This window comes from Corvus moneduloides, chromosome 15 (assembly GCF_009650955.1).
Source record: "Corvus moneduloides isolate bCorMon1 chromosome 15, bCorMon1.pri, whole genome shotgun sequence".
NCBI classification, from domain to species: Eukaryota; Metazoa; Chordata; class Aves; order Passeriformes; family Corvidae; genus Corvus; species Corvus moneduloides.
The window spans coordinates 7,196,092-7,220,603 of NC_045490.1; the positions used below are offsets into that span (position 1 = coordinate 7,196,092).

At 42.6% G+C, this 24,512-nt stretch overlaps 1 protein-coding gene across 2 annotated transcripts; it reads right to left on the bottom strand.

The window, feature by feature from the left end:
- Positions 1-1,553: 1,553 nt before the first annotated feature.
- On the bottom strand, positions 1,554-24,016 carry MAML1 (mastermind like transcriptional coactivator 1). 2 transcript variants are annotated; one of them, XM_032124866.1, is made up of 5 exons: positions 23,406-24,016; positions 13,418-14,815; positions 11,129-11,392; positions 8,098-8,212; positions 1,554-5,939 (listed from the first exon to the last, which is right to left on the bottom strand). In XM_032124866.1, the coding sequence occupies exons 1-5, from the start codon at positions 23,772-23,774 to the stop codon at positions 4,948-4,950; spliced, it is 3,138 nt and encodes a 1,045-aa protein (XP_031980757.1). In that variant the 5' UTR covers positions 23,775-24,016; the 3' UTR covers positions 1,554-4,947. The 2 variants fall into 2 exon arrangements, with proteins under 2 accessions (XP_031980757.1, XP_031980756.1); XM_032124865.1 differs by having other exon boundaries at positions 13,418-14,818; positions 23,406-24,015.
- Positions 24,017-24,512: the final 496 nt, after the last annotated feature.

A 24,512-nucleotide genomic window follows, 5' to 3' on the forward strand; every position in this document is an offset into this window, starting at 1 on the left:
GGTGCTGAGCCATTGCACTTCTCTCTGTTCAGTCACACACACAAACCCTCACTACAGAATTTGTGCACATACCAGATCTATAGTTTCTCCCAAGTGGGACACAGCAAGTTTTTTTTCTGGTTTGGCTCTTCATCACTTCAAAACCTCATTGTGACAGCTCATCAAGTTGAAAACTTCAGTTAATGAATCAAATATCCAATGTTACACTTTTTATAAATAACCACATATGTAGAATAGCAAAACCACTCCCTTTCTCTAAAAAACACTCATATGATGTAACTTCAGACTCTCCAAGGTGCAGCAGGCTCAGACTAAAATAGAACTAAAACCTAAAAATTAACCTTAACCGAACCTATTGGTGACCAAAGATTGCATCTGGGGTGTCCAATATAAAAGTCAGAGGGGAAATGTCACCAGGGGTCTTCTTACACCATATTTCAACAAACAATTCAGGCTTGAGAAAGCATTTCCATTACAGATTTCCATTACTCTCAGGAAAAACACTGACATCAAGAAAAAAATAATCAAAATAGGGTATTAGCAAAGGTTCATCACAAGCTGCCACTGACTCTTAAAATCTTTGGAAAACCACACACGTCATTTCAGTGGGGGATGGTTTGGAAAATTTCTGTTTCACTCAACAATAACTAAAATGCAGCATTTTCAATGGGACAATAAAGCAAGAATTAATGTAATTTCACAGTTCCCAATGGGCAAAAAGCAGCTGATTCTGGTACTGCTGCTTATTATTACATTTGGTTCTTTATAAGCTTCTGAAGTTACAGGTCTCCTCCTCTCCCAAACAGAACACAAAACTTGTAGAGTAGGAATACACTAAAAATACACTCTGGTAAGTCAGGATGCTGTGAGGAAACCAGGAGGCTGAGCTGGGGCTGCAAATACAGCTAGACAAAGACAGCAACTCCAAGGCTTGGAGAATGATCCATCAATGTCAGAAGCTGGCTATGGGACCTCACCAGCCTTAAGCCAAAATATCCAGACACATTGCTGCCAGTGCTTTGTTCCTTGTTCAGAAACATCAGCTCCTGCTTGCAGCACGTGTCCCATGTCTCAGCTGGATTCCTGTGTGTGCCATGTGCCTGCATCAGACAAGTCTTGAGGAAATCAGTGTGAACCTTTAAAGGCTGTTATTCTGAGGGAACTGGCACATTTTTGGAACTCTATAGTTTGCACATGTGAGGTCTCAGTAGTTAACATCTTTTTCACTACTAACAACCACCTCTGCAGTTGAATTGCACAGCTTAAGGCCTACAACTGCATTCCAGAAAAGAACCAAATGCCTGAAAGAAGTGGGAGTAGCATAAAGCTTAATTTTCAAAGTTAAGTTTTCTAAGGCCCTTTTATCCAGTTCTGGCCTGTTTAAATGGACTTTCTGAAACTGTAAGAATTGGTAAGACACAGCAGCAGAATGAGAGCCTTAGTAATAGGCTGAGCAAAAATTGTGTGTTGGGATGAAGGGAAGGAACCATCTCGCTAGGAATGACAATGCTGAACTCTGCTCAGCTCACGCAAATGTATAAAGTCACACCATGTATATTTAATACACTAGCAAAATATTTATTTTATAATGATAAAACAGAAGTGAAGGATTTCTTTTTGGTGTGCACCAGTAATTGTAGTAAAAGAATAAGGGGATTAATGGACTCTTTATACATTTCAATGACAAAAATTCATAAAGGTTAGCATCAAATTCAACTGTTCTCCATTTACAAGCATAAAACTTACCATAATACCCCCCAAACACATATATAAAGAATTATAGTTTTAAAATCTATAAAAAGTAAAAAATATACAGTCAGAAGATCTAACTCTTATTCAAATCTTTAATATAAAATTGTAAACATTTATTTACACAAAGGAAATGTGTATAACAAAATTTTGAGCACCCTTTTCAATTGGATCGTGGTTTTTGGAAGGCAGTGGATGTTGCACAGTGACACTCTCACCTTGCCTGCCCAACCAAAACCGCAGTTCATAAATAAAGCCATGGGCGGCCGGCTGGGTTCAGTTCAGGGGAGATTGGTTTTATTGCTCTGAAGCTGCAGCAAATGGAAAGCCCGAGTGCAGACACAGACAGTGACACGTTACAGGGCATGAGGGCAGAGCCCAGCCCTGCCCATGCACCCATGTACATCAAAACCATATTTTCATTTCCATTGAACTGTTCCAACCTTGTTCCAGTGGCACCGCATTCCCAAGGGTCCCACAGCGTTCTGTGCACAGGGACCAAAGCCAGAGCCAAGGGCTGTTGGATCCTGTTCACACATGGAGACCAATGGGCATTGTAAGCCAGTTTGTCTAGAATCACACTTAATTTTACTCCAACAGTACTATGAAAAGGCCCTGTCATCAAACCCAGATACCTTCCTGAACAAACCCTCTGGTCAAGCAGAGCAATATCCACCTTAGCTTCCAGAAACAGTGGAGGAAAGAGCACACCTGCGTTTTCCTGGACATTTTGCTGGATTGCCTTTTTGGTAGTAATAATGCAAACAGCAGATGTTCTTGTCCTCCAATTAAGAAATCACAACTGGATGGATCATATTTTGACTTATTCAGAACAAAGTCTGTGCAAAATCTACTGGAAAACAGAGCAGATTTCACCACAACCTAAACAGGGAGAAAGAAAAGCTGAATCCTACCACCCTGTTATTTCTGTCAAGTGTTTGTAAGGGGGAGAAAAAAACCAGTGACATGGAAGGATGCCACTTGAAATTGAGGTCCCAAGCACCCCCAACAGGAAGGGAAGGCACACTGGTGCAAAGTTAACCCTTAAAATTAAAAATACAGCAAACACTCCTTCCCCTGCCATTGCTAGTTTATATCTATACTCTTCTAATGACACTTACCTTGGACCAGTTTTTGGTTTAACTTAATAGTAAACCAAGCTCACTAGCTCTTTTCTTAGATTGCCAGTATAAGAAAAGCTAGCATCAGTTATTTGCATCTCAACTACTTATTCTAGAAAATATCAGAAGTGTCAACAACCAAAGTCACCAACACCTTCATCTTCCCATCCAAAAACAATCTTTATGTTATCTTTTCAAAAGCTCTATGAGGGATTAGGCCTGCTTCAGTGAAGTTTTATCCACTGTTCAAAGGTGGGATCCACTGATCAATGCACATCTTTCATCAACAGTTCAATATGATAGAACAGCAAATCTGATCAACAGAGTGGAATTCATCCACACTAGTTAAGTGTGCTGGACAAACCATGTTCCATGCATATTTGGAAAGGGTTAAAGTATTAGTGTTAAAAAAGCAGTTTTCAAAAGTGCAAATTGTCTCATAAAGGAGCTGCAGATACAGTAAAATATTTTCCTTCTTTGAAACCAATGATATCATTCACTTCCCTTCACCCCCTCTGGAAAAAATCCTCTCTCACAATTCTGCAATGCAGAAAACTCCTGGAGAAGCCAGTCTGTGTTGAAGGAAATTGCTTTGAAATCACTATGCTGGGTTTGGTTACAAAGTTTAGAGGAGTTTTCCAAGAAAGTGGATTTAGAAAGGGAAGAGGTATTTGTGCATTTAAAACAAAAGCTTTCAACTTTATTTTCATTTTAAAATAAACGTTAAGGCAAGGTGGTTTGTTGGTGGATAAGGGATTTTTTTGGTAGAGAGTAAGGACTTCGGAACACTGACTGTTCGTTCCCATTGTGGTTCTTGTTGTCCTTTCTGGGACCAACCCCAACATATGGATAAGAGGTCTCCTTGGGCTGAGCTGAAGAACCAGCATCTGCTTCAAGGGATATTAAAAAAGTAAATCCACCAGTCTATAGAAAGATTATCAAACTTGTAACCCAGTATTAAAAAACCAAAGCATTTAAAGGGGGAGACTTCCACATTGGAGCAACCCTGATAAAAGTATTCTCCCTGGCTTCCTGTGCTATTATTGCTAATAAGGACTTTCCACCTCCCAGCCAAATTCTTTTTTCCTCATTTTCATCCTGAAGTGACAAAGTCTTGTGCTCATTGCTAACTTCGGGGGATGAACTGATCTCGAAGGTTAGTTTTACTTTTTACAACAAAGAAAACTAGATGAGCTGTCATGAAGCAAAGCCTTCATTTAAATACAACTACCTTTGGAAATAAGTTATGAAGAAACAGGTGCAAAGTAAATGGCTTTACAATTCACGTTAAACCTACTATAGTTTAAAAGTTCTCCCGTAAGAAATTCCCCCTTTAAACACAACAAGGTACAAGCCAGGAACTGTGCCTCTCTACAACAGAGTGCAAACTGCAGCTTAAAAGACTACAATCTATGAAGATGACTATCTAGACTAACTGGCCAGGTTTTAATACTTTCTCTCAACTATTACCAGCATCTAGAAATATTTACTGTGAAATATCACTTGCTTACTGAGAGTACAGGCACATGCTTCAGCAATGGGGAAAAGAAACAGTTCCAAACATTTTGCAAGCATACTCAGGTGCATACAGCCTCTTCTCAAATAAAAAGTCAGAAGTTTGATGGACACTACTATAACAGCATATCAAGCTATGAGCAAATAATTATTGCAAGTAATAGCTGCAGACTAAGCCCTAAACACAATTTGTGCAACTATTTGTGTTCTTTCTGCACTATTTCTGTGGAATTTTTGTTTTGTTTTTAAATAATTAAAAAAATTTAGTCTTAGAACACTGCAAGTGAAATTTCTGGAAGGCTGGCTAGGACACAGTATTTTTTGACCTGTTCAAGTGTGCGACTCCTCAGAGACCGCAGACAAAGCACACTCCTCCTGCAGACCTGCTTGGTGCGCCGTGACCACGTGTCAACACTCGCTGAGAAGCAGCTCCAGTCTTTTTCCCAACCATTTACCTCTAATGCCTGCAAGTCTCCTCAATGCCACAGGTTTTTTGGTCCAACAGTTGTTTATATCTCATGAAATAATTAAAAAAAGTAGAACCCCCGCCCCCAGCCCCATTTTAATGAGTTCCTAACAACTCATCCAAATCGTTCATCCACTCCTCTGAAGTCCTGTTTTTCAGCAAAGAGTCTATCAGATCTGTGTCACCAGTTAAGTTCTGAAGTCCATTATTGCCTGACTGGCTGCTGTAGGCGAAAGGCAGCTCCTGACTAGTCGTCCTCACAGGGTACCCTTGGCTACAGTGCAGGTTTCCTCTGTTGGGAATTTGCTGATTTGGGTTCTGGTTGAAAGCATTCAGGTCTGGAACAGTCTGGTTCATGCCAGGCAAGACTTGCTGTGAGGGTACCTGCTGCTGTGCGGGTGGGTTTGTCCGCGGCTGCGCTCCCAAAGACGACGACAACATCTGCCCAGAGACAGCAGCATTCATCGAGGTCATGGGCCTGCTGGTGCTTAGGCTTACCTGAGGCATTCCCTGGGCAAACTGCTGGTTGGACATCTTTAGATGTGTTTGCTGCATGTGGAAAGAGGAGTTGGCAGTAAATGGTCCTAAGCCACTGTTTGCTTGTGTCTGGTTGTTAATATTAGGGATACCTTGGTGTTGCCAAGATGGATTTTGAGCCCCCATAGCAGCTGGTACTCTTGCCATCTGTGGCTTAGATAAGGTTGGATTCAGTGCACCTTTATTGTGCTGCTGAGAAATACTTGAGTTTGGTAAGGTGTTCTGCCCATAGCCAGTAGGAACAGCAGCGCCCTGGCCCAAGCTGCCCTGTCTCTGCATCGGTGTCTGTCCATTGGCACTCGGAGTCGCGTGCTGGGGAACCATCTGGGTCATGCCAGATGCCAGGTTGTACAACCCCCCGCGCTGCATGTTCTGCATGCTGGGGTACTGAGACACCCCCCGGTCCTGCTGACTGGAGCCCGACTGGAGTGGAGCAACAGGAGTGTGGCCGGGTCCCATCTGAATCATGTTCTGGCTCTGAGGAAACATCCGCGGACTACCGGAGCTGGACTGTCCTAAATTACCGACCCCAGGCATGGCTGAAGATGACCCTGAAATACGAAGAAATATTTTGTACATTAAATACCTCACGTTCATCCAGAGCCAAGCCAGGCTTGTAGGCACAGTAACCCAGAAAGGAGGTGCAGCTACATTAGTGTAAACTGACCTCTGCAAGCAACACACAGAAAGCAGGGGTTTAATTACAGAGTGTCAACTGTTGCTCCAGTTAGCACCTCCACCTTGATCTCAAACACAGATATGCCAACATCCTAAAAAAATCTGAATACCACTTCTAAGAGTTCAGTATCATTAATTAAAAAAAAAATTATGACTTTAAAGGCAGGACTCTGATATTTCTTTGTGAACAAAGGTTACCACATATACTTTGAAGTGCATGCACAATTTACTAAGCTGTTAAAAAATACCTCTAACTGCACACACATACACACAGCGTCAGTCATTCCATGCATACACAGTGCATCTCTTATCAGACAACTGTAGGATTGCCAGTTTGGCATTTTCCCAGTTCCAGGAATATCTTTTATTTATCTAATACAGAAATATCTAATTCAGAAATTTTTCGTCAAGTTATCTTTTGGATTTCCACAGTGAAATATTCACTATGTCAATATGCAATGCTGATAACCAAGCAAGGTGATTTGGAAAAATGTCTTCTCAGTAAACCAAATACGGTCCTTTGTTTTTGCAAATTCTGAGTTAAAAAGTTTCTTCCTGTAGAAGAAACAGCCCCCTACTTGAAGCAAAAATAGCAGAACAGTTCTGTAAAGTTTGCATGTAACACCCTCCACACTCCTTACAGCTGACCAGGGGAAACCTACCTACACAATTTCTCTACTTTCAAAACAAAAAGCTGCAGAATTTTTTCATGTTTTATGATAGCTAAGGAGTACTGGCTCTCCATTATTATTATATTTGAATAAAAACCAAATTATCAAAAACAAATTAAAATAGAATTCAAATTAGATTGAATTCATTATCAACAAAGCACATCATAAAAAGATCAGTGTTGGGGGAATGGATGGGTGGGGGAAGAGTCTTACTATAAAAATATTTACAATGAAAAGATAGTACACATATCAGGATTTAAGGTGCAAAAAATAGTTACAATCATCATTACATGGAAAAAATAATTTTAATAATACTGATGTCCATTATAGCAAAACCTACTCTATTTCTAATAGCTGTATGCCTATCTCTGTAGAAAAGTGGTAAGAGAAAGAAATATTTCAGTGCAATATTTGAAGGATGCTACTGGTCCCTCTGTTAGCACACAATCCTGTTGTATTGGTATCAAGTTCTTTCAGTTAAGTAACAAAACCCAGTTGTAACTGCACTTGACACTTGCACAGGCATGAACGCTGCCAGGGTGAAGGTATTACATTTCCATTTGCATCCTTCCCCTTCAGTATTTATTTCTGAAGGAACATGGAGAGTAAGGAAACAAAACAAAGGGAATTAGCACTATTCTTGTACTCTAGGTTTATGAAAAAAAGGCAAGTGACTTCTTGATGCCCCATCAATTAACAGCTTTTAAAGTAAGAAGATGAGTTTTTATTGTTTTCTAGTTCTTCTACATTTTTGAAGCTATTCCAGATCAACAGTTACAACATTTTTTATCAGAGTTAATACACTACAGACATACTAAGCTGCTTCTCATACAAAAAATCCCACGAAGGACACTTAACATGTAACGAAGAGAATTCAAACTGCATTCCCTTTTAAAGGTAGCAGGGATAAGAACGTTAGAGACTTTTAAACTCATCCTAGAGATGAGAGAAATAATACGCCACTTATTTTTCTTTAATGAGGGCCTGTGATAGATACAGGCAGTAGTGACGTCAGGCTTCAGAAAAAAACCCTCTGAATCCTAATATATCAAAGACAGAGAGAATTTCCAACCTGCACAACGAAATAGTAGTATAAAAAAGGCCTGTTGAACAATAAAGGTACTGAAGAATTTTACTCATTTCCCAAACAACACTAAGAAACAGAAGCTTAAGTTGTCCCAAATACCTGTGACCAGGGAAGCTGTTTGCAACTGAATCAGAGTATAGGTTAAGAGCTTTCAAGGCAGAGTGACGTGTAGTAAATTAATTAAAAGCTACCCAATCCAGGAAATTTGAAGACACCTTGTTTTTTACTCCTGATATTTTTTCTGCTATTATTTCAACTGCCACGTTTACTCACCTGTGAACTGTCCAACCTGTTGCTGGTATGGATTCTGTGGTTGATCCTGGTACTGGGGAGGAGGCCGTGTCAGATGCCGCTGCAGCTGCTGCTCCTGCTGCTGCCGCTGTTTCTCCTAAGAAAGGTCCAATGCAAGACAATTTGAAAACTAATCAAGCTTTTTCCAAGGGCTATCTTGGATAAAAACAAGCTGTCTGCATATTTCTATGCACAGCTGGTAATCAAAGGGGCTTCTGCAGCCCTAAAGTCACTTCAGGCTTTGTTCTCAAGGCTCAAACACAGTCAATTTACTTTGATGAGTGACAAGACCAGGATCTCAGAGACAACAGCATGCACTACAAGAGTTACTGCAGTGCATGTCTGAAGCCTTTCAAACTTCGAAAATCTGAGATGTTAGTGGCCTAATCAGTAACATAATCAACGGGCACTTTTAGCAACACTTTAAAGACAAAAAGAGGTACAGGTACAAAAAGAGCAAAAGTGAGTGTATAAAAATAATAACATTTACTTTTTTGGTCTTTATTTCCAATGTATTTTAGATGCCTCTTTAGAAACCAGTAAAAGTGCAAGTCAGAAATATAAAAAAAATTACACAGAAATACAAAAACCGAACATGTAAATATTTTCTAATCCTTGTCTGCAAATATGAAAAAATATACACAAATCCATATTATCATAGATCACAGGTTTTCCTACAAGATTATGGAAAACTGCAGAACTAAGTCCATAATACAAGTCATACAAGTTTTGCAACCATTGTTTCAAATCGCTTTCTTAACAACACACTGATCAACTAAAACAAACCCTACTCATGACACAAAATAATTGTGCCTCTTTAAAAGCACATTTTAAAGAGCACAGAAATTTATGATCAAGCCATTTGAAAAATAAACCAAACGAATTTTCTACTAGGAAACTTTAGGGAAAAATGAAATTTAAAATCTTGAGGGGAGTGTAGATGTAGTGATAGTACACTCAGATCTTGACAGTCTTAAGAGCCAATAGGCTGCTTTTACAACACGAAATGTATCAGGCACAGCATTTCTGTCTCTTCTTACTCAGATACCTTCAGCGAGACTGAAATTCTGAGAAAGGCCCATAGTGATACAATGCACAACCACCTACTTATCCAAAAAGTTACACAGAGCACAGCAGGGGACAGAAATTCCCTTCCAAGAGTGTTGGGGCAAAGACACTTTAAACAAGAGACTGGTGCAATGTAACAAAAGCAGATACACATCTCTACCACCCTTCCCAAATGTCTCCAGCTGCGAAGCTGTTGAGACATGCATAGGAATGAAGAGGGCAGGCCGCTTGACAGAGGACCTGCTGCTTGCAGGACCAGTCAGACCTGAAAGAGGCTGACCACGGAAGCCAACAAGAGATGCCATAGCTCTGAGAGAAACCAAGAACTGCAGAACCTGGCTTGGGGAAAAAAAGTAAAAAATACGCAGAATACCAAGTGAAAAGACAAATTTATAGTGGCAAGGAATGGCACTGAAGCTACCTGAAACTACAAACCTCCAAAGTAGACATCAGCAAGTTCAGAAATCTTTTTGTAAAACTGCATCCAGTATCATGCGTATCCAAAGAAAAAAACATCAAATCAGAATGCTAACAAGACCTAGCTTGACTGGGCAGTACAGGGCCAATAAATGTGGCAAATGCAGTATCTAAAACTGTTGAGCTGCAAAGCAAAGCTGCTCCTTATTCGGGACCAGAGTCCCAGCATCACTATACACAAATGGAAATTACAGAAGTTAGTTGTAGTTACCATTACTAGGACATGAATGAAATATTTTCATAATACTGATATTTACTGCAGCAACATGTGCTGGCAAAGCAGAAGCAAACAGATAGGAAAAAAAATATTTCAATGCTGTGTTTGAGATATGCTACTTATCATCTCCCCACTGTTCAGAGATATCTAACACCTGTTAGGTCCATTATTGTCCTAAGGAAACCTACTGGGCCACAGCTCTAAGAGCTCTAACAAAGCTCTAATAACCACCATCCACCAGACATGCAAAATCACAAGCAGGAGGTCACACCCTGTATTTCCTTTCTCCCCACCTGCTCTCAAAGAATACCTGTTTGTTAACATTTTGGGAGAGTAATGATTACTCATTTCTGACATTTGATATTAACATACAAGTTACCAAAGACTGATTGATTTACTAAAAAGTACTCTAAGCTCACAGATCACATAACTCATGGAGAAACGTGATTTTATTGATGATCTGGGCATTCTCTGTCTTTCGGTCTTTGATAATGTAATTCCCCCACAGTATTCCCTTAGTCCAAATTGTTTTAACCCAAATATCAAAAACAGATCTTTACCACACTCAAACACTGACAACCACATTACTATGTTTTGTCTACACTGGCTCCAGAACTGAAGGGGCTTTTGTGTCACCTCTGTTGAGACCTCAATTTTAACTGGATGTCTCCAGGTGATAAAAGAGCCATTGGCTAGGACCTGGCACAGCCACAGCTCCACAGTCCTGCAGATTCTACTACAACCTTCCCCCGCAAAATGAGCTTTCATATATTTTCTGTTCAGAGGAGACTGTATCATTTCCTTCTTAAAGCTTCTGATGGGCAGCTGATTCAGGGAGACCTTAGAGCACTTTTCAGTACCTAAAGGGGGATTACAAGAAGGCTGGAGGGGGAAGGTGTCTCAAAAGTGATAGAGCAAGGGGGAATGACCTCTATTTGAAGAAGGTTAGGTTCAGATCAGGTGTCAGGAAGAAATTATTTACTGTGAGTGTGGTGAGGCATTGGAACAGGTTGCCTAGAGAAGCTGAGGCTGCCCCATCCCTGGAAATGCTTCAAGGCCAGGTTGGATGGGGCTTGGAGCAACCTGGTCTAGTGGAAGATGCCCCTGCCCATGGCAGAGATGTTGGAACTGAGATGATTTTTGAGGTCCTTCCCAAGCAAACCATTCTCTGATTCTAAAACATCAAAAGCTATTTTATGCACCAAAGCAAAGCAGCACAAATTAAAAAAACAGATAGCTGGCTGCTCTCACCTGTTCTGCCAGCAAATGCTGCTGCCTCTGTTCCATTAGGAATTGCTGCTGCTTCTGTTGCTCCATGAGCAGATGCTTTTGTTGCTGCTCTCTCTGCTTCTGCTGGTCCATCAGCATTTGGTGTTGCTTCATCACTGCTGCTTGCTGCTGATAAGCTGGGTTGCTGTGGTTACCTGCCATGGAGACGTTTGGAGCCTGGGCACCCACCCCAGGGCCTGGGACAGAAACAGGAACACGAGGAACAGTAGGAGCAGGGTTCTGATCCTGCAGAACACAGGAAAAGCAAAAAAAGTTACAGAAATGCAGTAACTTTTTCACTTGTGAAGCTTCTTATGGAAGCTCAGCTAATTAAAGACAACCAAACACCCATCTATACAGTGCCAGACACAGAACTGCCAGTTTGGAGTTAGGGTCAGAAGCTCCACAACATTTAGGAAGAGAGGCTTTAACTTCAGTCTCAAAGTACTTCCCAAACTCCAGCTCAAACAGGTGAGTATAGCTCTGTGTGCTCCTTTTCAGGCAGTTACAAACAGCACTTCACACACCCCAGCTTTAGTTTACTTTGGTAGCAGCTTTTCAAACACTACATTTTCTATTTTCATTATATGAAACATTTATTTAAATCCTGCCTCTTCTGTCAACATTTAATACTGCAAGTGTTTATGTCTCCCACCCTAAAGTTGCTTTCTTTTAGTATCAGAGAATTTACTATTTGCAGGTGAAGGGGAGAAGGCTTCCACTGGTCAAAATGGGTCTTAAAGTATTTTTCCAGCAGCCCAACCATCACCATACTCCACAGACAAAAATACTACTAAAGATAAGTCTGATAGTATTCGTTTTTCTTAAGTCTGCATTTTTTGGCATTTTTTTTGAGACTGGAACTTGGGATAAGCAAAAATAACATGTAACAATTATCATTCAAGATCCGATACTGCCCTCTTAGTACCAGCAAATCCCTTTGAAATTTGACAGCTTTCATCATTAAAAAGCACAGTTCAGCCTCATCTCTAATTGCACAAACAAATGTTATGTTCAAGTTAAGAATTTAGCTAATGGGTTTGGCTGTTGGCTCTCACTTTGCAGTTTCACAAGGAATCATGGACCAAATAGAAGGAATGCTAAGTTGTTCTGTGTGCAAGTTTTTGAGAAATTCTCCAGAAGCTTTCATCAGTATTTCTGTTAGTTCAGTGCAAGTGTGGCAGTGTAGATGCAAGGTCACCCTCATTGTTTTTCAGTGAGGAGGAGATGTGACACACACAGTCGTCTCTACCCTCCTTCTTCCATCAAAATGCTGTTAGACAGTTACTTCTGCCAGCTTTCAAAGAGATTCTTTTTTTTTTTGTGCTTTATGAAGCAAACATTGATCTCAAATTTTTATTTGTACACCGGTGTGGTCTTTATCACAGACTATTGAGAGCCTTTTCACAGGTTTTTTGTTTTGTTGAGGGAAACATGACTAGAGCTGGATCTCAAACAGCTTTTGCTGGAGGAGCTTTAATCCTTGTAACAAATACCTTTTTTTTAACAAGCCCTCTCGTATGTGCATTGCAGGTACATGTTACAGAATCCCAATGAGTCTATACTTCCACCCACTACATAAATTTTCACCTGCAGCACACCTGTAGTAACAGTTATATACAAGGCAAAGGAGCACCACCTGGAATTTTCTGTTACAGAAAAACCTGAAGCATATGCTTCAAGCAAACAAACATTACTATTATTCATTCTTAATGATGTATTTCTCTCCTATGCCATGTTTCCCCAATGCCCAGAGACTTAGCCAATAAAAATCCTTAGAACTGAAAGGTGCCAAGGAACACCCAAGAAATGAGGAATGCAGCCCCCACTTCCACCTCTCTGCAAAAGTAGGTCTTTTTATAGTAAGCCAACTCTGACACAAGTAGGGACTAAAAACAAGGTAAAGAAATCAAAGCTTCTTTGAGAACACTGTTTAACACTACCATTTTATATGAGTTATTTTAGTCAAAAGTTTACAAAGCATCTATTTATCTTTTTAAGCAGAGGCTTCTGTGAAGCATGACATAATTTGTTGCCCACAAAGTATATTAAGCTGGAAATCACACGTTACATGACCTAGAACCCAATATTAAAAACTGTCCCCAGTGGAAAAAAGACCTTATGATTCTTGTCTCAGCTTATTGTATACAGAAATTTTCTCTTTAAAATCAATGAAAACACTTGAAACTACACCAAGGAATCTGTACTCCAGCCTTACCTACCCAACAACCTTAAATCTGCTACTGAACAAAGGTAATTCAGGACATTCACCTGACCATGTGGCAGTCGGTAGGCAATGTTTCCAGACTTGGGTTTCAACAGGATCATCCCATTTTGGTCATCACTCACGTGGGATAGTGGTGGCTGCTGGCGCTGCTGGAGGTATGCCAGCATGGGAGTCTTGTTCTGCCCAGGCACTGCCACCCCCTGCTCACACTCTGCTTTGTAATGGGAAAGAGGTTTGGTGTTCCCATAGTCCAGCATAGAGCCTTGACTATTCACAGGGTTCTGGTTCAAGCTGTTTTGCTGATGACCCAAAATGTTCACATGGTAATTGCCTCCAGCTCTCGGTGAGCTTTTATTTCCCAAATTAGGCATCATGAGTTTCTGATTGTTGAAGTCTGGCTGATAAACCGATGGGCTAGTGGGATTTTCCATGGTATATGGGACAGCCAGTGGACTATGGGAAGACCCAGACTGTTGCCACGTAGACATCTGATTTGTTTGGTGGACTTGTGAAGCTTGTTGCTGGTTCTGCAACATCTGATCTCTCTTCTGCTTGGCAGCAATCTGCTGAAGTTGATGAGCAGAAGACATTTCTTTGGCACTTCCTGCACACTTCCCAGGTAACAGCACAGGCCTCTGGACATTCTGAGAGTGGTTTGATGCCTGCATCATGGGCTGATTAGGATTTTCAGTCATTGACTGACTGGAAGATGGGAACATAGCCTGGGAAGTACCAACTGTTGTAGAAGCAGCACTTACAGGTACAGAAGCAGCACCAATAAATGCTGAACCTGAAGAAGTGGCTCTAACCTGGGGAGATCCCAGCTGTTCTTGTTCAAAGGGTGCTGGGGAAAACTCAGTCTTTATGTTAATATCTTGTGGCAATGGAGTCTGTGCAGCTGAATTTGAAGAATCTGCATCTTTTTTGTCTTCAAAGTCGTCATTGAAGAGATCCTTCATGTCTTCATCGGGCACTGATCTATTGAGCTCCTCAATAAGTTCCTTCCATTCTTGCTCATTTAGGTTAAGATCAGGCATCAAATTATTCTGAGATATAGAACCTCCTGCTACAGGATTCATACAGGGAAGCTCATCTACGGGCTCCTGCTTCAGCTCTTTGTTCAAACTCAGAGGAAATGAGTCATCTGCATCACCACCTCCATTCATCTGCAGGCTGGAATCTGGAAGACACTTCTTGTTGATGCCATCGAGCCCCATCGGATGTTTCCCATTAAGTTGTAAGGTATCTCCAGTGCCAGATTTCTTGTCAAGATGATGGAGTGGAGACACAGGGGGTATTCCATTGGAAGAACCACTCACTCCAAGACCATCATCACGACGCAGTTTCTTGGACACAGAAAACACATCGGCATAGCCATTCTGCTGGTCTCCGTTCTGAGGGGAAGCAGCACTGTCAAGCTTTCTTTTCACAGTCTCATGGAGCTGCTGAAAAAGAAAAGGAATATTTTACTTATGTAGTTCTATGTTACATAGATCTGGATTTTTATCTCTTACCAGAACATTGTCTAGCTCTGAATAAAACACTTCAGAAAAAAATCAAAGATTATATCTTTGTTCTGGTAACATTTTGTTTTACAAGTCAGCACATGAGATGACTTCCTCACTATAACCTCTTAGGGAAAATTTTCAAAAAACATGTACTACTTCAAAGAGAGAAGTAGTGTGATTTTCAGACAAAACTAAAGGTGCCATATACTCTGACAACAACAAAAAGTTGAGAAATGGCTGTGAACTGGAATACGTTATGGTTTTTCCTATTCAAAATGAAAAAAATATTGAAGAATGTTAAGAATCAAATTTTAGATGAGAATAAAACCCCATATTTTATTTGATCTATGTACACACACCGTGTAATTGTTCCATGAGACTGTTTTATAAAGCAGTCTCACATTTAAATATTCAGAAAAAACAAGTGATTCTCTTGTGATAACTTTTAGAGAACAACTGTGTATATAAATTTTGTAAACAATCACACTTTTGGCACTGAAGCAAAACCAATTTGTCACTTAGCGACCATTGCTTCACACTTGTGGAAAATGCAATTCAGAGTTCAGCCAGTTCTATTACAGCAGAGCAAGTTCATTCTTTTCCTCCTTTCTGCTGAAGTATTTTCCAGCTGCTCTGACCACCAGAGCCCCAAGCAGCTCCACAGTTGGCCTCTCACAGATGGTGAAGGCACAGATTCTTTTTCTCGTGGTGCCACCTAGAAGCGACCAGCAGCTACAGCAGCAGCTTCACAGCCACAGCCTGAGCACCTTTGTTCCCTGTTTTTCTCCTTCCTGCCAGCATTCTTGCAAATATAAAGTTCTTTCTATTGACCTCAAAAGCATCTGAAAACAGAATTCCTGCGCACATCAAAGGTGACTATAAACTTTTCCTTCCCTCGGGTGCATTCTATAAAAAAAATTGAGCTTTGCTGGTGCTGGAACGCTCCACCAACGCAGACAAACCTGTAGGGCAGAGACACTGCTCTGACAGCGCAGGGAACTTAAAGAGGGAGCTGCCATCAGCTCCCGACCCGGGTGAGACACCGTGGTACATCTCAGCAAGACACACGACAGGAATCCCCACCAAGAGCTACCCATCTGAGGCATGGGGTCGCTGAACAACAGCCCTCTCAGATGGCAGGAAAGCAGCTCATTAAACAAACCTCAAGACAAGTATGGTTCTTTTCATATTACCTGCAGTCTTCATAAGGCAGTCCACTAACCCCTGGGGAAAGCTGTCTCATCCAAGGAAAAATGGGAAACCTCAAGATCTCAGCATTCAAGCAAGAGGTTGTATGTAGGGCCAGCATAAATTATCAGAAGAATTTTACACACTTGCCTGGGCAACAGCATTCTTTGATTTACAGACAGAAGGACTGGTTCACAGTTAATAGTTGTTTTGTTTTTTTTTTTAACAGTCTACAGTTAGCTGCTCTTTGGGGGAAAACAACCTCAGACCATCTGTTTAATTCCTGCACAGGTAACAGCAAAAAATCCCCATTATTTGTTTAATGCTTGCATAGGTAAGAGCTAAGTCGTATTTTTATCTGTGGGACAGCCTCCAGCTTCCCCAGAGACTGTGATCTTCTAGATGGCTCATGGAAATAGCAGCAGAGTAGCAAGATCAGCAGAAGACTGAGTAGGATGAGGTGAGGTGTACATTTGGAGAGGAGGCTGGAACTTGAAATCTCTTAAGTTAAACATTAGGTCTTCAGCTTAGAGTAGCAGCTCTCTAGTGAACTTTTCAAATACCAACTTGAAAAAATAGTGGAAATTTACTTTTTTGCAAAAAGGCAAAACAACAGAGAGCAAAGAAGCTCAACTCCATCACAACATTTGGCTTTCAGCAAGTTTCCAGTTGTTTACTTAATATCCACCAGGAAAACTGAAGCTCAAGGTGGATGAGTAACTTGCCCAAGGTTATATGATGAGTCAAATTACTCAAAGTTTGGGAATGGGTCCTCCTTAATTCTAAATAGTTAGGGAAAAAACCCACTCCCTGAAAACTTACATAAAAGTAATAATTTAGTTTTGTGAGCTACATTCACTGCAGTCTAGAAAAAGATACAGACCCCTAATATCCAGCACAGGAACTCTCATATCTCTATGGGTTTTAACAGTCATAACACTCAGATATCTGACCCTTGGAGACATTTTGACTGTAAGTTGCTCGAGACAAAATCCTCCTTTCACCTAAAACTGTATTCCTCTGGCAAAAAAAAAGGGAGATTAAGTTCCTCCCCAGTTTGCCTGTGTCTATCCAAATAATCTGGTCTGAGGGGGAAAAAACAAGCTGCATGTGAGATACAAGTCAGACTGCAAGCAATCTACATATCAAGCTGCTCCAACAGAGTTCTCAAGGCAAGAAAAACCTGTTCTCTTCTGCCAAAACTCAAGGGAAAAACCAACCAACACACGGATGAAGTAAAGCATAGCTTGCTACTCACTAAGAAAACCCCTTCAGCTTTCATTTTCTTGTTCATTACCATCCTGTAAGGCACAGTGGTCCTCTGGTACGCTGTCCATGGTTTCCCAAGCAGAATCAATCAATTCTATTTATAACACTGAGCCAATAATTTCCACTGTCACAAGATCAGATACAGTAGTGTATTCTCACATTTTCTCAGCGTATTCAATTTTCCAACAAAAGATGAACTTCTGAGATCACTGCTATCTAGCTATGCCTAAAAATATTACCCCAAAAGCATTTATTTGAAGTATTTATATCACTGTAGGAGCAATGCAAGGCAGGGGATGTGAGCAGGCCTCCGTCCTTTGGCCCAGGACAGGACACAGAGTTTGTCAAAGAGCCACTGAGGGGCCACAGGCTGCACCTCCTCCACATCACATCACCTGAGCTGCATTTTATTCACGTGAGCAGAACACACAGTCCTCAATGTGGTCATAAACACTTCCTTGGCAGGAGCACACATGCCCAACTGTGGATTCCTCATGCACAGAACACAAGCTGACAAAACCCAGGTGCCATCCATGACAACAAAAGGTGTCCAACACAGCAGCCTCTGGCCATATAACTCACACACTGACAAGGACACAGGCCCGCAATGCCAGAGATGGATGCACGCCCAGGCAAATGACAAGGCTGCCAGCAGAAAACAGACAGCACACAAAGCATTTTGATATATTCAATCTCTGTCTAAAACCCACCAGTTTTACCACAATGATGCTCAGCCCTACTGTAGTCTCACTGCAGGGGCAAATTGCCTGACTTTGTAAAAGCTGTCCAAAACCTACTACTGAAGCCCAACAAGAAATCAGAAAAGCTTCAAATTGCTCTATCTATTGCTTGTCTGTTAGCACTGGCCGAGTTCAAAACTTCAGAGGCCAGGGCAGTGCTCTCTTATTGCCTTGGTGGGAAGGGGCATGAATCACTGACCAAAACAGTGGTACAAAGTTGTTCTGATTGGTTTTGTTGGTTTTTTGGTTCAGGTTTGTTTGTTTGTTTGGTGTTGGCTATTTTTCTGTGGACTCAATACCTGAAACTAGATTTAGATAATCATCTGAAACCAGTGACATTTCAATGCGTTAGAACTTAACAAGCATGAAAGTTTAGCTCACATTGTTTGCTTGAAAGCAAGAAATCCTTTACCAGTCAGGACTGTTAAACTGAGGACAGTCAGCTAAAGTCCTTTTGCAAAAATCCACTACTTTGCTATACTTTGCGTCCTGTAACTGAAGACAGTAAATATATCTACATAAAAATACAAACTGCATGCAGGTTTCATTTTAAAAAAAACCAAACCACCTAGTGAACATGACAGAGAAGAAACTTCTTAAAAATCTGGTACTCATACTGTGCCTTTCAGGCTCTGTATAATGTTCTTACTTAGTTTTTTAAAGCATCTGTTACAGAGATTTAAACATTCTTACAGGATTCAGTAGAGCTTCAATTTTTTGTATTTTACTTCAAATTAGTTTACCATTTCAATATCAGAATTAAGTCTATAAAGACTTGTCCTGATCTGCCAGCAAGAGAAACATAATGCTGGACATTTTCAAAGAAGAAGTGCTATATCAGCCTATAAGCATAATAAAAAACTAGCTCAAATACGGCTCCTAGCATTCTCATCTAGAAGAGGAAACCAAATCAGAATACATCCATTTTTCTGCCATGGAAGTGGCAGTATTGCAGCACAGATAAGCTCCCATGAACCAGAGTTCACAGTAGGTCCTCTATAGACACTGATTCTCCTCCCCTGCCTCGCCAAGGACAGGAGCAACAAAGATGACAACTGCTTAAGCTGGAATAACAGTGCAAATACCAGACAGTAGTGTATGAATTTTGGATAGAAAACATAACATTTTGAGTACACACAACAGTAAGAACTCTCCATTTACTGTGCATCTACCCACAGCTTCCAAAGATGCATTCCCCCTGCAAGGAAAGCATTTTATTACCCAATGTGTTCCTGCATTCCACTGTGCTGTCAGAACCAAACTGCTGGACTCATTTTAATTTTTACTTTAATTCCAGCAGACTTTTGTATTTGGGTGACTGCCTGCTGGAGCAAAGAAGGGCTGTGGATAGGCATGTCTATAAATATCCCAAGCCTGCATTAGTCACAAGGGGCAGCTTCTGCTACAGGAATTGTTCTGCTGAATCAAAAAAACTCCTGTGCCTTCAGCTGCAATGCCAGATCCTCCACCTCACTTGAACTTAAACAGCAGCCACAGCAGCTCAGTCACTCCCAGATCCTTACAACTTAGGAAGCATCACTGCATATCTAACTAATCTGGTAAGGGAAATGTTTCAAACATAAAACAATACCTCACAGAGAATTAAAACGAGACAAAGAAAAACCTGTCTGAGTTGTTGGGCAACAAACTATCAGACTTGTCAGCAAAAACAAACAATGGTGGCAAGACTACACTGCACCATAGCTATATATAAATAACATGCAAATAATTTGCTATTTTTGTGGTAAAACATAATTTCACAATTTAACACCCCTATACCACAGCTTACACAAAAATGAGGTCTTTCGAACTGTTAGAGTACCAGCCTGAGCTTCGTTAGAGGAATGTCATTAATGCTTGTCAGTACACTCTGGGCAATCTATTCCCCTTAATTTATTACTTTAGGTCTTTCAACCAAGAAACACTGCATTGCTCTCCTCGGATTTAAATTTCATTTTAAACTTTTTACTTGGTGCCTTTGCTTAATTTAGAATTTAACTAATATTAATGTAAAACATCTATCACTCCCAAATAAATGCTGCTCTTCAGCTTTAACACAAAGCATTCTCAAGACAGGCCACTGACTAGACCTTCAGTGCTCATTCCAGAAATACTGTTTGTGGTTTTGTGGCAGTCCTAGACAAAGCAAGCTCTCTGCACAACAACTGCTCTCAGGTGGGGAAAAAAAACCCAGTAAGAAACAGGGAGCAGCTCTCCTTCCAAGACACCACATCATAAAACAAGGAGATGAAAATCCAGATCTTGCCATTCTCCTCACTCACGTCAGTGAAATGCCTTTGGTTCAGCTGAGCCATACACTGCCTTACAGTCTACCACAGATATATAAGGAAGTCAACCTTTCTCCTGTAGAGAATTTAAACAGCATTATTAGATGAACTTTCATGTATCAGAACCTGGCAGAGAAAAATTGTTCTAGGATACAAGCTCTGTCTCTTCCCAGCTTCCTTGTTTCTCAAAAATGTAAGATTAACAGAGCAAACACATTATCCAAATATCAAGCATCTTCTACTTTGAACACAGCCTTAATAGTGTCATATTAAATAACAGAAATGGGAAATGGATGTCAACATTTGGATTTCCCATTAAATAATGGTCTAGAAGTTTTTTAAAAGTAGAAAGCTAGAAGGTTTTTCAACGTTTTTCTCAAAGGAAGGACAGGCCTACATGACGCACAAAAAATCCAAGGTACTTCTGTATCAATACTGTATTCTCTCAGTTTCCATAGCTCAAATTGGAAGAGAAAATATCTGATTTTGTCCACGTGACAAATCATACAAGACACTAAGGAGGAAGTGGCGGTGCCACCCTGTTCCATGTGACTACTGTGGATTTACAGAAGGTGCTCTGCAGCACAGCACCTGGCAGTGCCCACACTGTCCACACTTGTGGCAATGCAGCTTCATGTCCTACTACTACAAGCCCTCTGATGCTAGATCAAGAAGCCTTCACCTTTACATGAACTGCTCTCTCATTCAGGGACCAAAATAAATGCTTCACTAATGTTCAACACAAAGTACCAATTTCCAAGAGTAGATTCATATGCAGATTCACAGAAAAATCTGGATTGTTACAGCAGCAACAGCTGATATAATGCACGTTGCACTGAGCTAGCAGCATTCTTTGGAAAGGAATGTGTTCAGGATGTTTTAACACAAGATAATTTTGGTGTTCATCCAAACTTCATTGAACATTGGAAATCAAGCTCATGTCCTTCTCATTCAAAGCACATGCTCGGTCTTGATAATGGCAACATGATGGGTAGAGGTAAAATGCCAACCTAGAGAGGGACCTTCTGGGCCACGGGAATTAAATTAGCAGCAGAAGTGATGTTGTTGTTGTTGTGTTTTTTTCCAAGACTTGAATTACTAAGCAAACCAACTTTATACCCCAGTAACGAGGCGATGAATCAGCAGCTGCAATTAAGCTCACAGTCATGGATCCTAGGAAGGAAACAGCAGGCCAGCCCGAGGAAGAGTCATTCATACACTAAAACCCTCTTCTGTTGTGCAAATTGGCCACTGGCAGCAGCTTCCTGTACAAGGGTTTCCCCAGATGTGCAGTGCACTTCAGAACCTGCTGCTGTTGAGAGCCTTCATTATAATGGATGCTAATTAGATCAAATCCACATCCAAAGTGATTTAAGAGAAACAACACCAATGAATTAGAATCATCTTTCTTTTAGAAGATCAATATGAAGTCGTGTGGTGGCAGTTTAAGCAACAGGATTTGACATGCTAAAGAGCCCTGACTGTAATGAAAATACACATTATTAAGGGGTAGAGCCCCATATGCAAAAAGCCTCAGAGCCCAGCAGGAAATAAACAGAATCTCCCACCAAGTCTTTAGATAATAAAAAACAAGTTTGAGTAATTTTTGTTTTGACACAAGTTTAGATTCAAGATCAGTCTGCTAAACAACAGCTAACTGTAAAGTTTTGCAGAATCAATGTCAGGAATGCACGAGGTTTCCTCTCTTCCTCAAGCACCCTTCTGTAGCAGCCCTCTGAAGTGCTCTAACTGGGTCACAAGGACCTCAGTCTTCTCAACAGTCAGCAAGTCCTCGAGTCTCATAGGTGTATTAGCAAGAACAGAAGTAATTCAGTTAAGTAACGCTTTCAGTTTATCTTGTAAATACTACAAACTGCACCCAGGCTGCCTAGTGCTGGTCACAGTAAGTATGACATTGATACACCCGGTGTTTCAGTATTTCACATCATGCCCTGGACACTCGAGTATACAATAAGCTCTATCGTGTTTCTATTTTAATAACAATAAATGAGGTCCAAGACAGAGAGATGTATATCCTCCTTCCTTTCTAATCCAATCAAATACACAGAGCAACTTAAAAATACGACTTATTCCATATATTGACCTGAAGATGTCTTAGGCTAATCCAGTGTCCCCTTTTAAAGACGCTCAGAGAGGTACTGAATCATTTTCATGCAGGCCACCATTTAAAAATACCTGGTTTTAAGGCAGACAGGTATTAGGACAGGCAGCCTTTAAGAGGTTATCCTACTAACCTACATTACTGACACATTAGCACACAGCAGTATATTTAAAGGGCCTAGAATAAGTTAAGCAACAGCTATCTAGATATACAAACAGGGCTGTGTGAATATGTCCCGACAACCAGAAATGCTAGAGAAGCCAGAGAAACATTAAGATTTTGAGCTAAGCCAGTTTTTAATGGGTGGAGTGGGATTCTCATAGTGTTCACACCCACTAGAGTGAGTGGCAAACAAGCAGCTGCCTTGCCACTGAAATTCTTTCCAATATGTACCAAAATTAACAGACACATTATTTGTCTTAGAACTTCCCCCTCAGTAATAAGCATATCCTTATCAAATGACTCCACAAAACCCTGAAAACCCAAATTAAAGACTTAAGCAAACAAAAATCCAAAGGCACCGCAGTATTAATGCCCTTCTGACAGTTTCTGCAGGGGCATTTTAGGTGAATTAGCCAGAAATATAACTCACAAAATATTCTGAATTATTTAAGCATCAATAGAAATCCTGCCACTATCCCTACCCCCCCATGCCACAGTTTTTATCTACTCTTCCAGCATGCAGAGGTGACGAGCGAAAACAAAACAGCCCTTATCGGCTGCGAAGTTGTAACAGAGCGGACAGGGTACTCTCCAAAGCAGCCCCAACCCCAGCCCTCGCACCGCAGGCCACCACACCAGCCGCGAGAGCTTGTTTTCCTTCCCCTATCCAGCTCCAGACGAGAGGTCCCGGTACCAGCCGGGCACGACCGCCGGTCCCTCCCCGGCCCCAGCACCCGGCCCCGGGCGGCGCTTACCGCGATCAGGGCGCTGCTGCGGCCGTGCTGCTGCTCTCCGCTCGCCGCCTCACCGTCCAGCCCATTGGCTCCGCTCCTCTCGGCGCTCCCCGCGGCGGCGGCGGGCGGAGGGGGTGCGGGTGGCGGCGGCGCCGGGGGCGGCTGCCGGTGCTTGCCGGCCCGCTTGGCCTTGGCCTGCAGGCAGCGCTGGTGCAGGGCGAAGGTTTGCTGGCGCTCCAGCTCCAGGCGCTCCGGAGACACGGCCTGGTAGCGGGACTCGCAGGCGCTGTGGTGCCGCCGGCAGAGCTCGATGCGCCGGCGGAGCCGCTCCATCACCGCGCTGTGCCGCGGCACCACGAACTCCGCCATGGGGCAGGGGGGCAGCACCATGGGCCGGGCGGCGAAGGGGCGGCCGCCGCCGCTCACCGGCTGCTCGCTCCGGCGCCCGCCATGGCGGGGCCTCCGCCGCCCCTCCCGTCGGCCTTACCTGCGCTGCCCGCCGGGATCGCCCCGGGTCCTCCTCCCGCCCGGCCCGGCGCCCGCTCCGCTCCCCCCCGCCCCACTTCCTCCTTCTGCCCTGAACCCGATGCCGCTACGCTGCCCCCCTCTCCCTCAGCCCTGCCCGCCCCGCGGGGCCTGGCGGAGGCCGCCGCGCTTCCTCCGCCGCCGCCCTCAGGCGCGGGCCGGCCCGGACCCCCGGCCCCCCATTGTTGTCCGCGCCGCCGCCATCTTGAAATTGTTTTTCCCCTCCAGAGCCGAGTTGAGAATAAATGGGCGGAGCTTCCTGGGTGGGGGGCTACGTCACGGCGCGCGGCGCGTCACGAGCCGTGACCGACACCCCTCCCGACCAATAGAAGGGCGCGGAGGCGCGAATTAAGCGGCGGGGGCGAGCTGGAGGCGGTGCTCGGCGCGGTTAAAAGGAACAGGTAGGGAAGGGGCCGGGCGGCCACGACGCAGCCAATCAGAAGAGCGGGGAGGCGGAGCCACGGGTGATTGACAGGGAGGGGCGGGCAGCCGGAGCCCGGCGGGCGCCGGAGCGGAGCCCGGCCCGGCCCGGCCCGGCCGGAGTGTCCGCCCCGCGTCCCGGGCACCGCCGGCCCGCTGCAGCCACGGCTCGGCCCTGCACAA